Source organism: Lagopus muta, chromosome 18, assembly GCF_023343835.1.
Source record: "Lagopus muta isolate bLagMut1 chromosome 18, bLagMut1 primary, whole genome shotgun sequence".
Lineage (NCBI taxonomy): Eukaryota > Metazoa > Chordata > Aves > Galliformes > Phasianidae > Lagopus > Lagopus muta.
Window position 1 is genome coordinate 7,005,507 of NC_064450.1, and position 16,460 is coordinate 7,021,966.

The 16,460-nt window shown below is 46.6% G+C and overlaps 1 protein-coding gene across 2 annotated transcripts in view; it reads right to left on the reverse strand.

Moving 5' to 3' along the window:
* Window positions 1-7,632: 7,632 nt before the first annotated feature.
* Window positions 7,633-16,460, reverse strand: part of MAP2K6 (mitogen-activated protein kinase kinase 6) — a 42,849-nt gene continuing 34,021 nt past the window's right edge. For both annotated transcript variants that reach the window (XM_048965039.1, XM_048965038.1), the window contains exon 12: window positions 7,633-15,583. In XM_048965039.1, the coding sequence (XP_048820996.1) occupies window positions 15,506-15,583 (78 nt within the window). In that variant the 3' untranslated portion in view covers window positions 7,633-15,505. The remainder of the gene's footprint in view (window positions 15,584-16,460) is intronic.

Consider the following 16,460-nt stretch of genomic DNA (forward strand, 5'->3'; position numbering starts at 1 on the left):
CAGCAGAAACACAACGGAGGGGCCCATACACAAAAAGGAAGGGAGGCCAAGCTGGGTACAAGGCTGTGGCTCTGTGGGAAGGCATCGGTGGGACTTGGCTGAAATCCTATTGGCACCTCTGGGTTCTGTCTGCTATCATGAGACCAGCAAGCATTCTTCCAACACTGCATACAAGCCTTCAGTGGCACTGATTTTGCTGTAAAATATTTGCATGTTTTCAATTAGTGCAGCCCAGGCAGACCCACAGGCTCTTTGTGATATCGAGCCTGTGTAATGGATGCATTAGGTGTTCTCTTATGCATTGCCTGGTGGGTCAGAAAATCCCTGGACTCACAAGAGTTAACGACTGGGGGCTGGGAATTAATTGACATCCTCCATCTTCGTATGATCTCAGGTGGATACTTTATTTTTTGTCTGAGGAGGTTTATTTTCCTCCAGATTGATTGGATGAATTGTGTTCCCAGAGATCAGAGAGTTCAGATGGCAGAGGATCCTCTTACCAGAAGATGAAAGCCAATATAATCAACTGCACAACTTCAAAACATGCAGCTTGTTCTTGTTGGCTGCGCCTAAGTTTTCCCTGCAGAGAAGCTGTCGACAATGATTTGATATCAATCCAGTAACAATCCCTGGTTTCTAATAATAATTTGCACTTCAGTAGAAATGTTCATGTGGGGGCTCTGAGAACATTTAGCAGATGGTTATTAGCAAAGCTCCCCAGTTCTCCTGCAAGGAAGAGATAACAGTTATTAGCCTTGTTTTACAGATGGTGACACCGAGGTGAGGCACTGAAAGGTGAAACTCTCCTGATTTTCCATAATGAGCCAGTGGCAATGGATCTATGAATGAAACCCAGGCATCCTGCTGCGATTACTCCACAAACTCCACATCCTTATCTCTTACAGGAAAACATGGTCAAAGAGGTGAGCCTGGAGAGCAAAACACGAGTGACTCAAAGGCAGCCTTCATGATACATTTCTGGAAACAAGGAATTAGGTCTGGGTCAATAAATAACTGGAAGACCTGGGGGACACAATCCGAGAGGCACGCGAAATGAGGATGGATGGAAAAGCAAGGAGATAATGGAAGGGAGGGGAATGAAAACAGAGCGGCTCTGACTTTTTCTTTCCACTCTTGGTTTCAATCAGTGCTGTAAAAGCAAAGATTAGGGTTCTGACAGAACGAGGAAGCCCCATCTCCCCCCGTGTGGCTGGGGGTGCGTGGCTGGGGGGTCACCAATGCCCCAGCTCTCAGCCCACGTGCGGGACAAGAGGCGTCGGCGTGGGGATGATCCCAAACCACCACCCCACAGCCCGGGAAGCAGCAGGAGGGCAGGCTGAGGTGCGTGGCCGGGTGCTGAGGGACTAATTTTAGCTTTCTGCTCTCCTGCCTTCCCTTTTCTCACCCAGAACGTCTGGGCGGTGAACGCCGACCGCCGGGCTGGAGCTCCAAGCCGCCGTGCTAACATCACACACCCGCAGCGAGGGGAGCGCAGCCCGACGGGCTGGCCCCACGGAGCAGTTTATAAAACAGCCAAATGGAAGCCAAAAGACTTGAGTTTAATCCCTCCAGTTAAGTCATCTAGATTCCTTCTCGCCACCAGCCATCTGATCTCAATCAGCGAATCTTGGCCTTCATCTCCCAACCTAGCTGAGAGCCACAGCGCTGAGGCCTGAAGTCATCTGCGTGCAAAATGCTTTAGGAGCGATACCTCCACGAGGGATTTGTTATTGCTATAAATAATAATAACAATAATTTCCCAAAAGCGCTCTAACGTGAAGGCAGTACGCAAACATGAAAGGAGTCTCAGTAACGTTTCCCTTTAGTAATTTGGGAGCACGCTGTAATGTTCTTCCATTTATTTTTAACACCTACAGCGTAAGTTGGAAAAGAAGTAGTAACACAAATGTACTAAAATCAGTCATCAGGTATTAAAAATTGCATGTTTTTTTAATGAAGTACTTATTCCTCTCACAACATCAGTAGGATTTGGCAAGCAAATCAAACTTAGGATTATAGAGGCATATCTTTTACATCGGTAAATAACATCATCTCTAGAAACAAGATATTCTTATGGAACTCTGTAATACTTCATTTTCAGCATCATCCCAGGCTTCTCCAGCACCAGAGAGCCAGAACATCAACCAGCAGCGTCCTGCAGTGTTAAAACATGGCTTTACAGCAGGAACAGGGACATTCCAGAAAGTAAGAATGACGGCTCTCCAGACCAGAGCCAGTTTCTGGCCAGGAGAATGGCCATTGCCACTGCTGCAGGCTGCAAGGAGACAGCTGAGGGCTTTGGCATGGGTGCGTTGGAAGCAAATCTTGCTGCTTGCCCAGAAGGAGTCCCAAATAGGAGAAACAAAGAGAAGACAGAGAAGGCAGAACACTGCGTTGCTGTGCCTGGGCCAGCTACAAGCATGCTGTTCATGACACAGAGAAGAGGGCAGAGCAGCTCATGCCAAGACAAGCGTGGGTTGCCTCAAATGCTCTCAAAACACCCTATATATAAAACCCAAATGCTCAATTTCCTGTGCCTTGTTTCAGCCACAAGGAAATGCAGCAGCAAGGGCTGTGTCTGAGCAGTGCTATGTGCTAGATAAATCCTGCTTGTTGTTCAGGTCCTGGTGAGCAGAGCTGGGCTGCTCACCTGGGAGGGACATCAGGAAGATGTTAGTTGTCAGGCCAAAGTGTTTCCCAGCAAAAGTCAAGTATGAAGATTCTAGATAATCAAGGCTACCCTTAGCAAGAAGAGTTGTGAAACATCACTCTGATTTTGCCATCTCTGATGTATGCAAACAGTGCTTCAACAGCTTTTTTTCCTTATCATCTCCATCCATCTCCAGCAAGCACCATGCATACACAAAACAAGGACAGATCCAGGGGACAAGGTACTCCCATGGGCAGGGATGTGTCATAGATTGATCACTGAGTGCCTTGCTGTGCCAGAGGCTGATCACTCTTGTAGCACATGAAGATAAACTTACCCACACAGTTGTACAGATTCTCCCACTTGTAGGGTCATCAGGCAAAGCTCTTCAGCAGCCACCTCTTCCTAGCTTTGAGGACTTTAGAAGCTCTCCAGTAGCAAATTTGTCGTCAGTGTTAGTACAGAAGGTACTGAAATCCTTCTACGAGTACAACATCCCTGTCTTGTGTGGCTGTGTGACCACTTCAAGGCAATTCAGCCTTTTCATACTTGTCCAGGTCGGCATTCCCATTCAGCTGCAGACCTTCAGCTTTCACTCCTCATTTCAACATGATGTTAGCTGTGATAACGCAGGATCTTATTTTACAGTTTCTTTTTCTGAAAATGAGTGAAATACTATATGGGAAGCAAGGGACACAGAGGGGACAAGATCTACCATTCTGCCAACAAAAATAATTGCATTACAAAGCTCAGGTCGGCTTACACGATTGTTCTGTGTTCAACCAAAAGCTATCCCAAAGGTGCACTCATATCTCCAGACTATTTTAGGGGCTGGCAGCTACTTCAGTACGCTTACCCTTATTTATCTATTTATTTATTTTGTCCTGGGCGTTTCAAATTTGATGGGAGGCCAAAGGCAAGAACTGATGCATTGTAGATGACAACAAAAGAGGCTCCATAAAATTGCTTTTGGCATCTCCTGTGCATTCCATGTACATCTTATAAATTACTGCTGCATTTCAGCAATAAAAATAGTTTTGTATTTGGAATTGATTACAGTAAGATAAAGCTCTAATAATAAAAAAAGAGTACTTATGCATAAATATTGTGAACGTACAAGGGTAATTTCATTTGATAAAATGAAAGTAAGGCTCTTAATTTCTTTTAAGAACACACATCCACACACGCATGCACAGTGTGGATGAAGCTTCAACAGCTGTTTTGCTTAGGATTCCCAGAAATGCTGATGTTCCTCTTCCAGCTCTCCCCTTCAGATGTTTTTATAGCCATCTCCATGTCACTGGCATGGTAATGTCCTCTTGCAATCTGAACTTGTTCAGCCCAGGACATGGTTTACTGCTATGTAATGAAGATCAGTCCCTTTCTTGTGCCCCTGAAAAGCGATCATACTAAATAGGATACTTTTCCTTAGTTTGTTCCTTAGTGCATCAGCTCAGCAACCAGTGCTTTTCCTTAACTGGGACTGCAGGGTCAACAGAGGGAGCTGATATATTGTTTTCAGCAATTCCTAAATAAATGGAAGCATCGTTTTATTTATGTGAGAAAGAGGGAAATAGCTGTTCATGTTTCAGCATGACCCAGACCAGCATGCTTTCCTCAAGCAAAATGCGATGTGACTTCAGCCAATAAATTAAGGGTGAAAACTGGCTTTGCATCATGGCAAAAGCATCACTAACCTTTAAAGAAACATGAGGCTTCAATGCAGAAAACAGTGACGGGGCTAGCGTGGAACTGCAGGTTGGATGTGGGACCAAGTGCTGCAGCTGATTCGTATGGGGGCTGCATCAAGATGGGCCCTTGCTCAAGACCTGCACCCCTGGTCCATGCTGGCCACTGGGATGCAGCCCACTGCACCCCATCCAGGCTGCAAAGCTGCTCTGGGGGGCAGGAAGCCGGCTCCTCTGGTCCCCCAGCATCTGCCAGAGACACAGCAGGGCCGGGGCTCATGCTTTGATGTGGGCTGGACGGGATGTGGATGCGTCTGCCGAAATGCGATTATTTCTGTAGAGCAGCTTGAGCATTCCCGATGATAAGCTGTTACAAGTAAGTTGATCCTTAAAAACCTTCCATATGAATAGCAAAAGCAGTACAAAATGTGCTCCCAGCAACCATTCCGCAGTCTACTGTAGCACTTCCAGCAGGTAAATACAGGTAGGCTGACAACGTGTCATTTTTAAATTTAATTTATTTATTTTTGTGTACATTTTTCTTAATTTGACTGACATACCATTGCTATAAAGATGCCCTGCTCTTTGAATATTTAATCCAAGACCACTAGTTCAAGTGTGGTTATGAAAAGTCACGGCAAACATGACTGGAAAGAGGTGGTTGGTTTTGACTTCCAGGCAGTTGTTTGAAGCATTTCATAGATGCACACAATAATCAGCAGAACACACGCACACGCAGTGCTGAGTTGAACACACACACACACGCACACACACATCTGGAAAATGGGTTACAGTGGTTGAAGTTTCAAAAAGGTGTACTGTCCCCTTCTCTCAGCAGCAGTGATAAACCTTTGGATATCCTGAGAAATAAAACTGAAGCGTAGTAAAGATCAATGTGTTCTACCAACAGGGTTGTGGGTTCTTTTTCAAGATAAATACATTCTCCCAATCTATTTTGTCTTTCGAATGAAGAGGGCAGAGGGAAAGGTTAAGGAATACCAGTTCAGCTGTTCCACCAATATCCTTAATCCAATACAGCACGGGTCCTAAAAGCATCTCGTTAAAACAACATTAAATAAAAGCCTATCTAGCATTACGCACATGGTCCTACTGTCAGTTTCCTACTATTTATCACCTCCATAGGACGAGGAGCGGCTTTGAGATGAATGAAGATATCACAGGTTAAGAGAAGTGTTTCAGACTGTGCTGACATGAGGTCTCAGGGGTTGGCAGTGGGTGACCGCCGAAACACTCTGCAGTGTTTGCCTGACCCCAGCAGTGATGCTGCTGTTAATAAACCACCAGCTGTGTTCACAGGACTGCCCAAGCCAGGGTGAGAAGGGCAGGGCTTCCAACCTCCATTTCCTTGCACAAAGATTTGGGGTCTTAAGTTAGGATATGGGAAGTTTTGATTCTGATGAGGACAGAGCTACCTCAACAAGCTAAAAAGTGACAATGGCTCCCACTGTGCCGCGCTGCCCTTCCCCTAACACCCCGTTTCCCATTCCTCCCCACTCCTTTACTGCCAGAGGGGCTGTGTGAGGCTCTGGGCTGTGCTGCAGAGGAAAAAAGCAAGCAAAGATGAAGGCAACACAAACAAGCACGAAGCAATTAAAAGAACGATGGGAGATGCGGTTTGATGTACTTTTGCCAACAAATAAAATGTTTTAATTGCTCTTTTTGAAAACACTTGCATTGTGTTTTTTAAATCTCTGAAATAGCAGAGCGGCTCCCTGCACCCACCAAGCTGCACATAAATGCATACACACTCATAGCTTTGTGGAGCTACCGAATTTACTTTAAGACAAGTTTCTTTTGCATTCTGACAATGGGAGACAAGTTATTCACAAGAAGGCAAAGTTCATGCATGGCTTTGACAGCTCCGCTTTCTCATAAATGGTATTTGAAAAGCAGAAAGCAAATGAGGGCCAAAGCTCCATTTAAAGTTCACCTCAGATGCCTGAAAAGCATTTATACCCACATCCTTCTGAGGTCCCTGCTTTATGAACTTCTAATGAAATCCACATTCTGCTACCCAACACTTCTTATGCATAGGGGGAAGAAAAAACAAACCAGAAAACCAACGCAAGCTGTTGGAAAACAGATGCATCACAGAGTTCTTTATCAGCACGGCCTGGGCGGCTCTGGAAGCAGCAGAGCAGCAAGATACATTTGCAAAGAGGAGGAAGGGAATGAAAAGAAGAAGAGCATGTCTGGGAGACCCCCGCCTGTCTCCCACAGGTCTCATGTTTGGGATTGCACCCCTATGCTGCTTATCAGTGCTCCACACCTCAGCACTTCTAGTTCATTCCTGGCAGCCCCAAGCATCCCTGACCTGAGGGCTGATGGGGAACTCCAGGCTCCTGATACAGAAGAACCTGACGGGAAGGTCTGGACTAACCCACCTCATCTCAAACCAGATTGTATTTTTCAGGTGGCGAATTTTCTCAGAAATCCAATGCACTCAGGCTTGGAGCATCAAGCATTTTGGCAGCTAAGACGATCTCTGGTGCTACTCAATCCCCTCTGGAAGGAACCATTACAACCCAACTGGTGCTTCTCCTATTAAAACCAAACAACGATGAGCAGATTTATTCAGAAGACTCCAAGATGCTTAAAGAAGTGAAAAAAACCGAAAAAAGATTACTTCATCTCTAATTCCAGAGCAAACCAAGTCACTGAAAGAAAATCTGAACTGATACAAACATTGAACACATTAAAAAAGAGAAGGCTTCCAACTTGCCACTTTGCCTGTGTCCTCTTCAACACCAGCATACCACTGGGAAGTGGTTACTTTTCCATTCAGCTCAGTTCTCCTTAAACTTTTTAGCTTAAAATAACATAGAAACATAGAAATATCTTCATTACAAATTCCCCACCATCTCAAGACAGTAGATTTCACAAGTTGAGACAGAAACTCTACAAATTTCATAAATTTTGATGCCAAACATGGATCCTTGCCATTAAAACTATCGTTCCACAAATTGAAGACTTTGGACACTTTTAGACAGAGAAATGACAAGTTTTACTCCAACATATCCTCAGTTTGCGAGACACTGCATTTAACAGCTTCCCCCCAATGTATTGCTATTAACAAATAAATGCCAAATTCCAACAGTTGTGGATGTGGTGATCATTTCCAGCAGCCCCAGTGGCACAGTGACAGCCAACACCAAACACAAGCTGCTCAACTCATGGCTGCAGAGGAAGCAAAATTGTGGTAGACTTTGGAAATTCACAACCCACCCATTATATGGAAACGTTTGGAGCCAAGACTCTGGGTCTGGTGCTTTTTTTCTGTCTGTAGAGCCCCACCTTGACTTAAGCCCACCAAGCATGGGCTATTATTATTAGATATTTTCCTGGGAGCTGCTTAAGACCATTGTATGAGATCCTGGGCAGCCTGATGTGGTGGGTGACAAACCTGTCCACAGCAGGGGTCGGAACTAGGTGATCTTTAAGGCCCTTTCCAACCTAAGCCATTCTATGATTCATCCTGTATTTATGGAAGGCTCACGACTAAATGCGGGCAAAATGTGGATGGAGAATTCTGCAGCTGCACCTGTATACGATAAATTCAATCCTGACAGCCTACACCACAGGCTGTAATTCTTCTTTAAACAAACCTTTTTGGCTCTTGCAAGGCACTTGATATACACCTCTTCACTCTGGCTGTCTAACTGAAAGACACCACGTCCCTTCCCACTCTTCCCAGTACCCTTCCTGAAAAGAAGCACACAGTTGAGCTGAGAGATACCACAGACTCAGATATTGTTTCTGGACACTCTGAGATGGCCGTAAGGTCTTTCTAAGAAGGAACAGACAAGAAAAAAAAAGGCAACATGGCAGACCCCAATACCTCCACCACACATAACCATAGAGGATCTGCTTCTAGCTGTGTTTTTAGAGGCCAGGCACGTACTTGCGGCCATCCTGCTCCCTCCTGCTCAGTGCTGGCTGCCTCTCCCCATTGCACTTGTCTCTAGCCTCCTGCTGGCATCTTCTGATTCGGACCCTTGCATGCTGGTCATGGCATTACGGAAAGGCCGCAGAATGGATCTCTTATTTTCTCAAAAAGAGTAATAATTTCGGGCAAAACCAGACTGAATTAGGATAAACCCTGAGCTGGCCCGAATTCTTCCTTTGTGAGAAACCAAACACGAATTTTCCTGATCTGTTCAGCAATACTCGGGGTGGGTGTGTTTATTCTCTATTTTAAAATTACACTATTCTGAGCTTCCTGGATTTAGCTGGGCCCAAAAGTGAAAGTAACATACCAAAATACCCCGAAATAAACTTCTAGGAAGGGTTTTCAGGTCTGGCTAAAACCACACAGCTTTGGAAATTGCCGAAAGCCGTCTGATCTTTCGAGATTTCCATCTCTATTTCCAGCGCGTTTTAAGACACTTCCAAGCATTTCCCAGCTTATCCCCGCGGTACCTCGCAGCCGCTGGAGTGGTGCCCCATCGTTTAGAGAAACCCAAGAGCCTTTCGAGGAAGGAAACGCAGCCCGGCCCGCAGGCTGGCTGCCGGCAAGGGCGAGCCATGGGGCTGCTCTGCTTCCAGCAGGGATTTTTCCTGAGATGGAGAAGAAGTAAGAACAGATGTCAGGGAGTATTCCAACGGCTCGGGGAAGCTCTCACCTTGGCTGGATACCTGTGGGCGGGCAGTGGATAGCATACAGGCACTGCCTTCTTCTCCCAAAGGCCCCTTTCTTTTGCTTTCTCTCTGTCTGACCACCTAGAAAAAAAGCTGCTAGTAAAATCCCAGACAGTAAAATGCAAAATGTAACTGTGACTGTAGGGAAGAGGTCAATGGAGGCTACTAGCTGGCCAGCCATCCAGCATTGCACTAAAGCAGGCCATGCAACATGTCACAGCCACAAATCATTCCTAGCGGAACAACACTGCCTGCAGCACAGGTCCTGCAGGATTCCTTTGTTCCTGTGGCAGTTATAAACATAACTAACCAAAAGATGGGAATTTGCTCCTTAAAATATTTACCCTCTTCTTTCTCAGCTACCGAGGCAGTTCTCAAGCCTTTCCCATCATTCATGCCCAATGAAACTCATTGACAAGCTCAACGGGGGAAGCAGCAATGCACAAGGCCATACAGGCACCACTACCAGCTCACTTGCAGTTCTTCCCTGGTTTTCTCTGGGGTTTTAAATTTTGTTTCTTTTGCAGGCAGTGGGGACACAGTGGCATCTAGGATACGAGACAAAATGCATCACCTAAATCCATTGCTCTCTGTCTGCTGAGCTCTGCTCGATCAACTTCAGCTCTTCCTTGGCAGAGAAGACAAACAACAGCTGCTCAACAAAGCACTTAGTTTGTCCCTATGCCATAAAACCACCCTTGCAGTTCTTTGCAGTCCCTTCAATTTATACAGTGCGGACCACTGGCATCACCAACAAGCTGAATCTATGCTCGTCTCCAAACACAAAAGATGAGATTCAAGTAAGCTTTTTCTGGCCCTTCTTAATAACAAAATCAACTGCTTTTATAGCACAGGGTTCCGTGAAGGAGCTGCATCCTTTCAGCCTGAAACACTGCTTCATACTGCGCAGAAAGTATCTCTTCCAGCCACAGTCCAGGAGAGTGAATCTCAGTGCACTGCAGAGCTCAGGCCTGCCAGAGCACTCGTCAAATTTCATATTATCCATCTGCTCCAGTAAAGGCTGAGCTGAAATATTAATTAGGAGATCTGATCCCTTCTCACCAGAAACAATCTGGATTTTATAGCTCAGCCAGAGGCCAGAGAAGCAGACAAAGCTCTGTGATACATCCTTTGCTGCTGGTTAAAGGCTTTCAAGGAAATAAGTAACTTGGGGGAGAGGACACAGACTATAAAACACATGGACATCTGGTCTGTTATGTCCACCCACCATCTCCCCCACACTCAGCCCCTTTCTCCTAAGTGCACGCTCAGAACAGAGAGAGATAACTCCTCTAACATAAACAGCTATAATATGGCAATAAAGATTAATGAGTGAAACTTGCCATTTTATGTATAATCCATGGGGATTTACAATCATTAATCTTTATTAGTATGTAATAACTGTTTAGACATTAAGGACAGATTCTCAGCTGGACAAAACTGGCCTTATTCCAGCAAAGCCGGAGCAATGCCAGTTTACACCCTCCGTGACCCTAGCTTTAAATGAGAGCCATCCCCACCTGCAAGAATCGTATCACTAGCAGTATTTCCCCAACAGCAGGGGCTGACCAGCGAAGGCAACTATTTGTCTTTCTCTGTATCTGAAAAAGAGAGCTGCATGTGTCCAGGAAGCTCAACAATAGACATGTCAATAAACATGAGGAAATTCAATGAAAAAGCAACAGCAACAAAAGGAACCCCAAGGAGCAGGGAAGTGGATGATTCTTGAGGCAAGACTATAAGATCTGGTTTGGCAGGAGCATAACTAAGAGGGATGTAGCAATCTTTGGCATGTGAAAGAGTGAAAGCACCAAGACTGGCTCCCAGAGTTCCTCTAAGAGGAACAAGATGGAAGAGAGGGGGGAAAAAAAAAGAGCATCTTGGCTGGCTTTTCTGAGAGAGGAGTTTGGGTTTTGTTTTTAATAAAGAAGAGGCCTATTAAACAAGGGAGCTGGTGGGAACCTTGTCTGAACTACACCAGACCAGCCACTAAAGCAATGCTGCATTAGCCGAGTGGGATTTCCTCTTCCAAAACGTCTAGGAAAGAAGGGAAATGTTCAGGTACATACTCTGCTTCTGCAAACATGGAGAAATCCTGGCTAATGCTGTGTGTGTGGGTATCTCTGTCCTTGGAACTAGGCACTGCAACGTCGCATGGGTGAGGGCCCCGGAGTCCCTTCCCACCAAGTCAAAATGCACCCAACACTGACCCAACAGCACACAACCAGAATCACAGAATCACAGAATCACAGAATCACAGAATCACAGAACCACCTCCTTCCCCAGTCAAAGAACAGCGAGCTTAACTGCACTCAGTTATTTTAAGTGCTATTTCTAAGTAGTTACCCACCTAGAGCCTCCAGAAACGGCAGTCCTGCCTCTTCAACCTCCTTCCTTGCCACTAAAATCGATAGAAGTCAGGGAAAAATGCAGACATACAATATGAAGCTATCTGTGTGAACTTCTGGAAAACCCCCAGAGAAGACGGACGTTCCACCCACCACAGCAGGGTGGCCCTTAAAAACAGTAACCAGCAAATGCTCTCCAAGTTCCCCATCAAGTTTAAGGGACAGTGGGCTTTTGGGGACCCAGAAAGAAGCCTTTCTGCCAGCCACAGTTCAAGACCCCTAGAAATGGCAAAGCCTCAAGCATGGAGGAGGTCGCAAGAACGTCAGGAGTTGTAAGGAATTTGGCACGTTGGAGAAAATAGATGATGAACATCATGCCCCTGTGGTCTCCCTCTTCCTGCCATGAGGATGGGCTATGCATGTCTCACACAGCCAGATCACCACTGCTGTGGCTGAGAAGAGAGCAGCAGAGAGGCCCTGCCTTGCAAATGTCTCACTGTGCTGGAATTAATTCACACTGCTGGTCCAAGCCATGGCTCAGTGCTCAGCTCTGGGCAGCTTTTCACTCCTCTTTACTCCCTGGGGTGTTTTGGTTTGTTTCAGGTTTGTGGAATGAGACCTGCTGCTTCTGCAATTTAAATATCCTGACTCGGGACAATCTAACACCCTGTGTGCTGCCCACAGTTCTGCACTGTCTGAAGACAAAGGAGCCTTTGGAAGAACAGCTTCAAGCCTCAACACCAGGGCATGGGGCATGGTTGCTGGGAAAGGCTAAATATCCCACAAATCGTGCCTCTCCCAGCCAAACCTGTGCTCAGGTTACATCCAAAAAAGATTCTGGGTACTGAACAAAACCCTTTCATCTTGACTGAGTTTACAATCAAATGGAAAAGAGTCTGATTTTTGTTTTGCAACCTTGCAGAGGAGACTCTAGCTCTCCTCCTTGCTCTGAGGCCACCAGCTCAGGCTTCTCTCTAAGAATACCCTTGATCAGGCCAAGCCTGGTGTCCACAAAGAGGGATGCAGAGACAGCTTCTGCATTCCTCTCCTCCTTCAAGTACCTTTTCAGTGACAACCAATGCAGATCACTGGTTTTACTCACACTGGCCATACAGATTCACACTTACTCTGGGCTGACGTAAATGACTTTTAAAGGAACAAAGTCATGGAGAATCAGGAGGAAGTGAAGTGATTTGTTGCATGCTCTATTGTAATGTCATTAAAACAAAGGAATCAGACAGCCCAAGCACTGCAAGAGCAAAAGGCTTAAAAGAAAGTACTCAGCATGTAGTGTTGAGGCATGCAGGAATCATTTTAGAGGGTTACTAGCTGCAGACAACACTGACATTAATTTTCTATTGGAAAACGCTGGTGACATTAATATCTGCTATTAATACTGAACTTTGACAGTATCTCATAAATTCAACCTGTCAATTACAATGGCACTGAAATAAAGGTGCTGTGAGGTCAAGAGGATGCGGTGTCCAAATGAGACTTATATTCCAGGAGAAAAGTAGCAAAAACAATCTTTAACAAAAGCATCAGATCCATATGTAGGAAAACCAAAGGGTGGTTTTAAATGTCATGTTTTTCAAAGCGAGAATTGATGCTGGAACCAACTCCATAAACTGGCTGGCCGGACTTTCAGCTGCAGCTGAGGACAATCAATCAAAACAGCTCTGTGACTCTGAGAAAGTGAGAGAGAGAAAACACACACACACACCACGGAATATGAGAGGGCAGATTATGAGCCATGCGAGGCCTTTTAAAATTACAGAGTGAAGTAAAACATCCTTGTGTTTCACCCACAACACAGTGTGACCTGAAAGGTTCTCCTCGACGCAAAGTGAAATATGGAGCTTATTGTTACTGGGGGCCAGCAGGCTCGTGAAGCAGGGCCTGAGGAAGGGGAACCTCCTCCCCAAAGCCTGCATGACCCGTGAGCCCTTTGCAGTAAGGAGTCACCTGCACCCTGCCTGCAGTGGAGGAGCACAAGGATCGATGAATCTCCTTCGATATGGAGCTGGACTTGACGACCCTTATGGGTCTCTTCCAAATCAGGATATTCTATGATAAGGTCCCAAGGCAGAGCAGCACTGTTATAGGGTTTGCAACCACCTCAGCAGGCACTGCCAGCCACAGTTATGATGCTGGCAGCAGCAGCCCAGGCACTGGTGTCTATGTGCACATCTCCAAAGCAGTTGCGTGCCCCCAGCACCAGTGGTACTACCCTACCACTCAGGGTTCCCTGCTCTAAATACTGCCCTTCTCAAGAAATCACTTCCCAGACGGGTGCTCAGGATAATCCTGAAGTCCAACCTACCTACACCAGTGGAGACTGATGCCACTAAACTAGGAGAGAAAGGGCTGTATATAACATCCTGCACAACCATCTTGCAGGGCATGGCGCGCTTCCAGTTGGGATTTGGCTCTGAGAACTTGTGCAGAAGTGATGGGTGGGGAAGGGAAGCATGCAGAGGAGCACGAGGCACACACACAGGCTGCAGTGCAGCCATACACTCATGCACCCTGCAGGGCTGGGGGAAGGAGCCACGGGCAACGGCAAAGGATTCATAGCCTGGTAATGTAGCTGTGCAGGTCTGGCTCAGTCAAACCAGCACCATACTCGTGCCTGCCAGTGGCCTTGCTCCAGACGCAGCAATGCCTCGCAGTGCTCAGCCCCCCTTCTCTGGAAAGAAACCATGTTACCTAAAAGCAGAGTGGGTCACTGTATTCCCCCTCCCACCCAGACAGCCCTCACACTCCAGCCCTTGGCTAGCAGCTTTTCTCTGCAGACTGGGCCAACAGCAACAAGCTCCTGGGACAGGTGGGCTGTGGTTTCCCTGCATGGTTTTCCCAGCTGCTGACCTGATGGGGGACACCTGCAGCCCATGTTGGAGCCTGGCACTCCTGGCTGCCTCCAGTATCACAACCAGAGGTGGACATGGCCCAAATCACGTGCCAGCACAGGCTCCAGGGCAGCACTTCTGAAGTCTGCACGCAAACACAGGGAGATTGCTGCTTAGGCAGTGCTGAAAACCCTGGAAACCTGTGCTGAGCTATCCCTACTTTTTCAGACCTCCCGCTGTGATTGTTTGCCTTTCTTACCTGGAGGAGGTGAGAGGAGTGCCCTTTTGTGCCCAAAGCAGCACATCCCCAGCCCAGGTGAGCCCCAGACACTGCAACGCTGCTGGGCTTGAGGGCAGGTGGGGACCAGGCTCCTCCTGGATTTTGTGCAATGTTCTGGACAAGTCGTTTCCCTCTGGCCAGAAACTCACCCAACAGTATCTTCCCACCCTGGACCTCATCACCTGCCCAGTCCTGCAGGGTAAGGGCAGGACGTCGGGCATGGGCTTTCCCTGTGCAGAGGCTGGCAGAGCACCGTGGGCATCGGGCTGCCTGGGCTCAGAGCATGGACTCTGGAGGTGAGGTGACCTCACGGAATGCTGGGGTTCCCTCCAGCACAGCAATGCTGCTTCGCACCCTATGAAGGCAGCTCGAAGAGCTGAACTGAGATCCTTGTCTATAAATTCTTTATAGGATGCACATTAAATATTATCCACAACACAGACACTTCTCTTCTTTCTCTTTTCCTCTGGCACCTTTTTCCCCAGCAAAGCCCTAGGACTATTGCTTGCTGTGGCCTCATTTAGCATCATCATCATCACCACACATTCATCCTCATATAAAACAGAAATCTATTCCATCAAGCACTTAACATAAATATTAAAATAATGGAAGGGACAAAATATAAATCTACATACAACTTCATGACTACCATAGCACCTATTACCATGACAAAGCAAATTCCGGTTCGGGAGGAAGGGAAAGGGAAGTAGGAAAACGTTAGGAAGAGGGGTTTTGACTGTCATTAAATATGTAAATCACTCTTAATTTTTTGTTGTTGTCGTTGTTTTGCTTTTGTTTCAAGGTTACCAACCTTATTAAAATTCATTTCACTAACCAGCTCGTTCTATGTCACTATGGATACCAAAGAACCCTTTTAAAAACTTCGGCGAGGTGGGGGGTTTCTCAGAATAAAAACAAAACAAAACAAAACACGGCGACTTTCTGTTGGTGCTTCCATGACAAGTCCTGCCACGCGCCCCTCCCCTGCACCCACCAGTCCACAGAAGGGCAATTCATACAAAGTCCAGTTCTCAGTCTCCCAGGATGAGTTTGACAAAAGAGGCGACGTCTGTCTCTTTGGATTCGTGCAGGGTGAAGAAAGGATGTTGCTGGGAAGAGAAGAAGAGTGGGGAAAAAAAAAAAAAAAGAAAAAAAAAAAGGTTTATTATTCACAATGCTGAGGACCGAATCTAACGTCTTTTCAGACAGTCTTCTAGTTGGTGGCAAACACTCTGTTGCAAGCATCATTTTCAGGCTGGATATTAGGAAACTTTTCTCCAAAAGAGTGGTGATGCACTGGCACAGCTGCCCAGGGAGTGCTGGGGTCACCGTCCCTACAGGTGTTGCAGAACCTGGATGTGGCACTGAGGGATGTGCTCAGTGGACACAGTGGGGGTGGGCTGAGGTTGCACTTGATCTTAGAGGTCTTTTCCAACCTTAATGCTTCTATGACTCTACAATAATATTGGGCTTTCCACGTTTTGCAGCTGAGACACTTCTAGGAGGCTTCACAAAGGCTGGGGATTTGTGCCACGCTCTGGCATTCTCTCTCTCCACCTTGCCCTGCCCAGGAGGGCTGACCTGGGCTGCTCTTGAAGCAACACAGAGTACTGAACAACATCTCTAGCACGTCGTGCCCAGCAGCCTGGGAGCAAGGGAAAACCTCGCAGGAAGGCTGACTGCAGTGGGTTTTCCCTCAGCTTCCTGCTTTATCTGTGTATTTACCCTCTGGTGACTTTTGAGTCTCATTTCTTCCCTGCAATTGCTCATTCTCACAGCAGGAGATGGCTACCTTACCCCTAAATGCCGCAGAGAGGAAAGCCATCCTGGCTGGAAAGCCATCCCCAGCTGTATGTTTAACTACTTAATCGTGACCAACATGGGAAGACATCCTGCCAGAAAATCCTGCCTGCATTTCGGCGCAAATGGAAAAATATGTGGAAGGATTAAAGTACACAACTGAATACCCCCAGAAGCTCCTTTCTG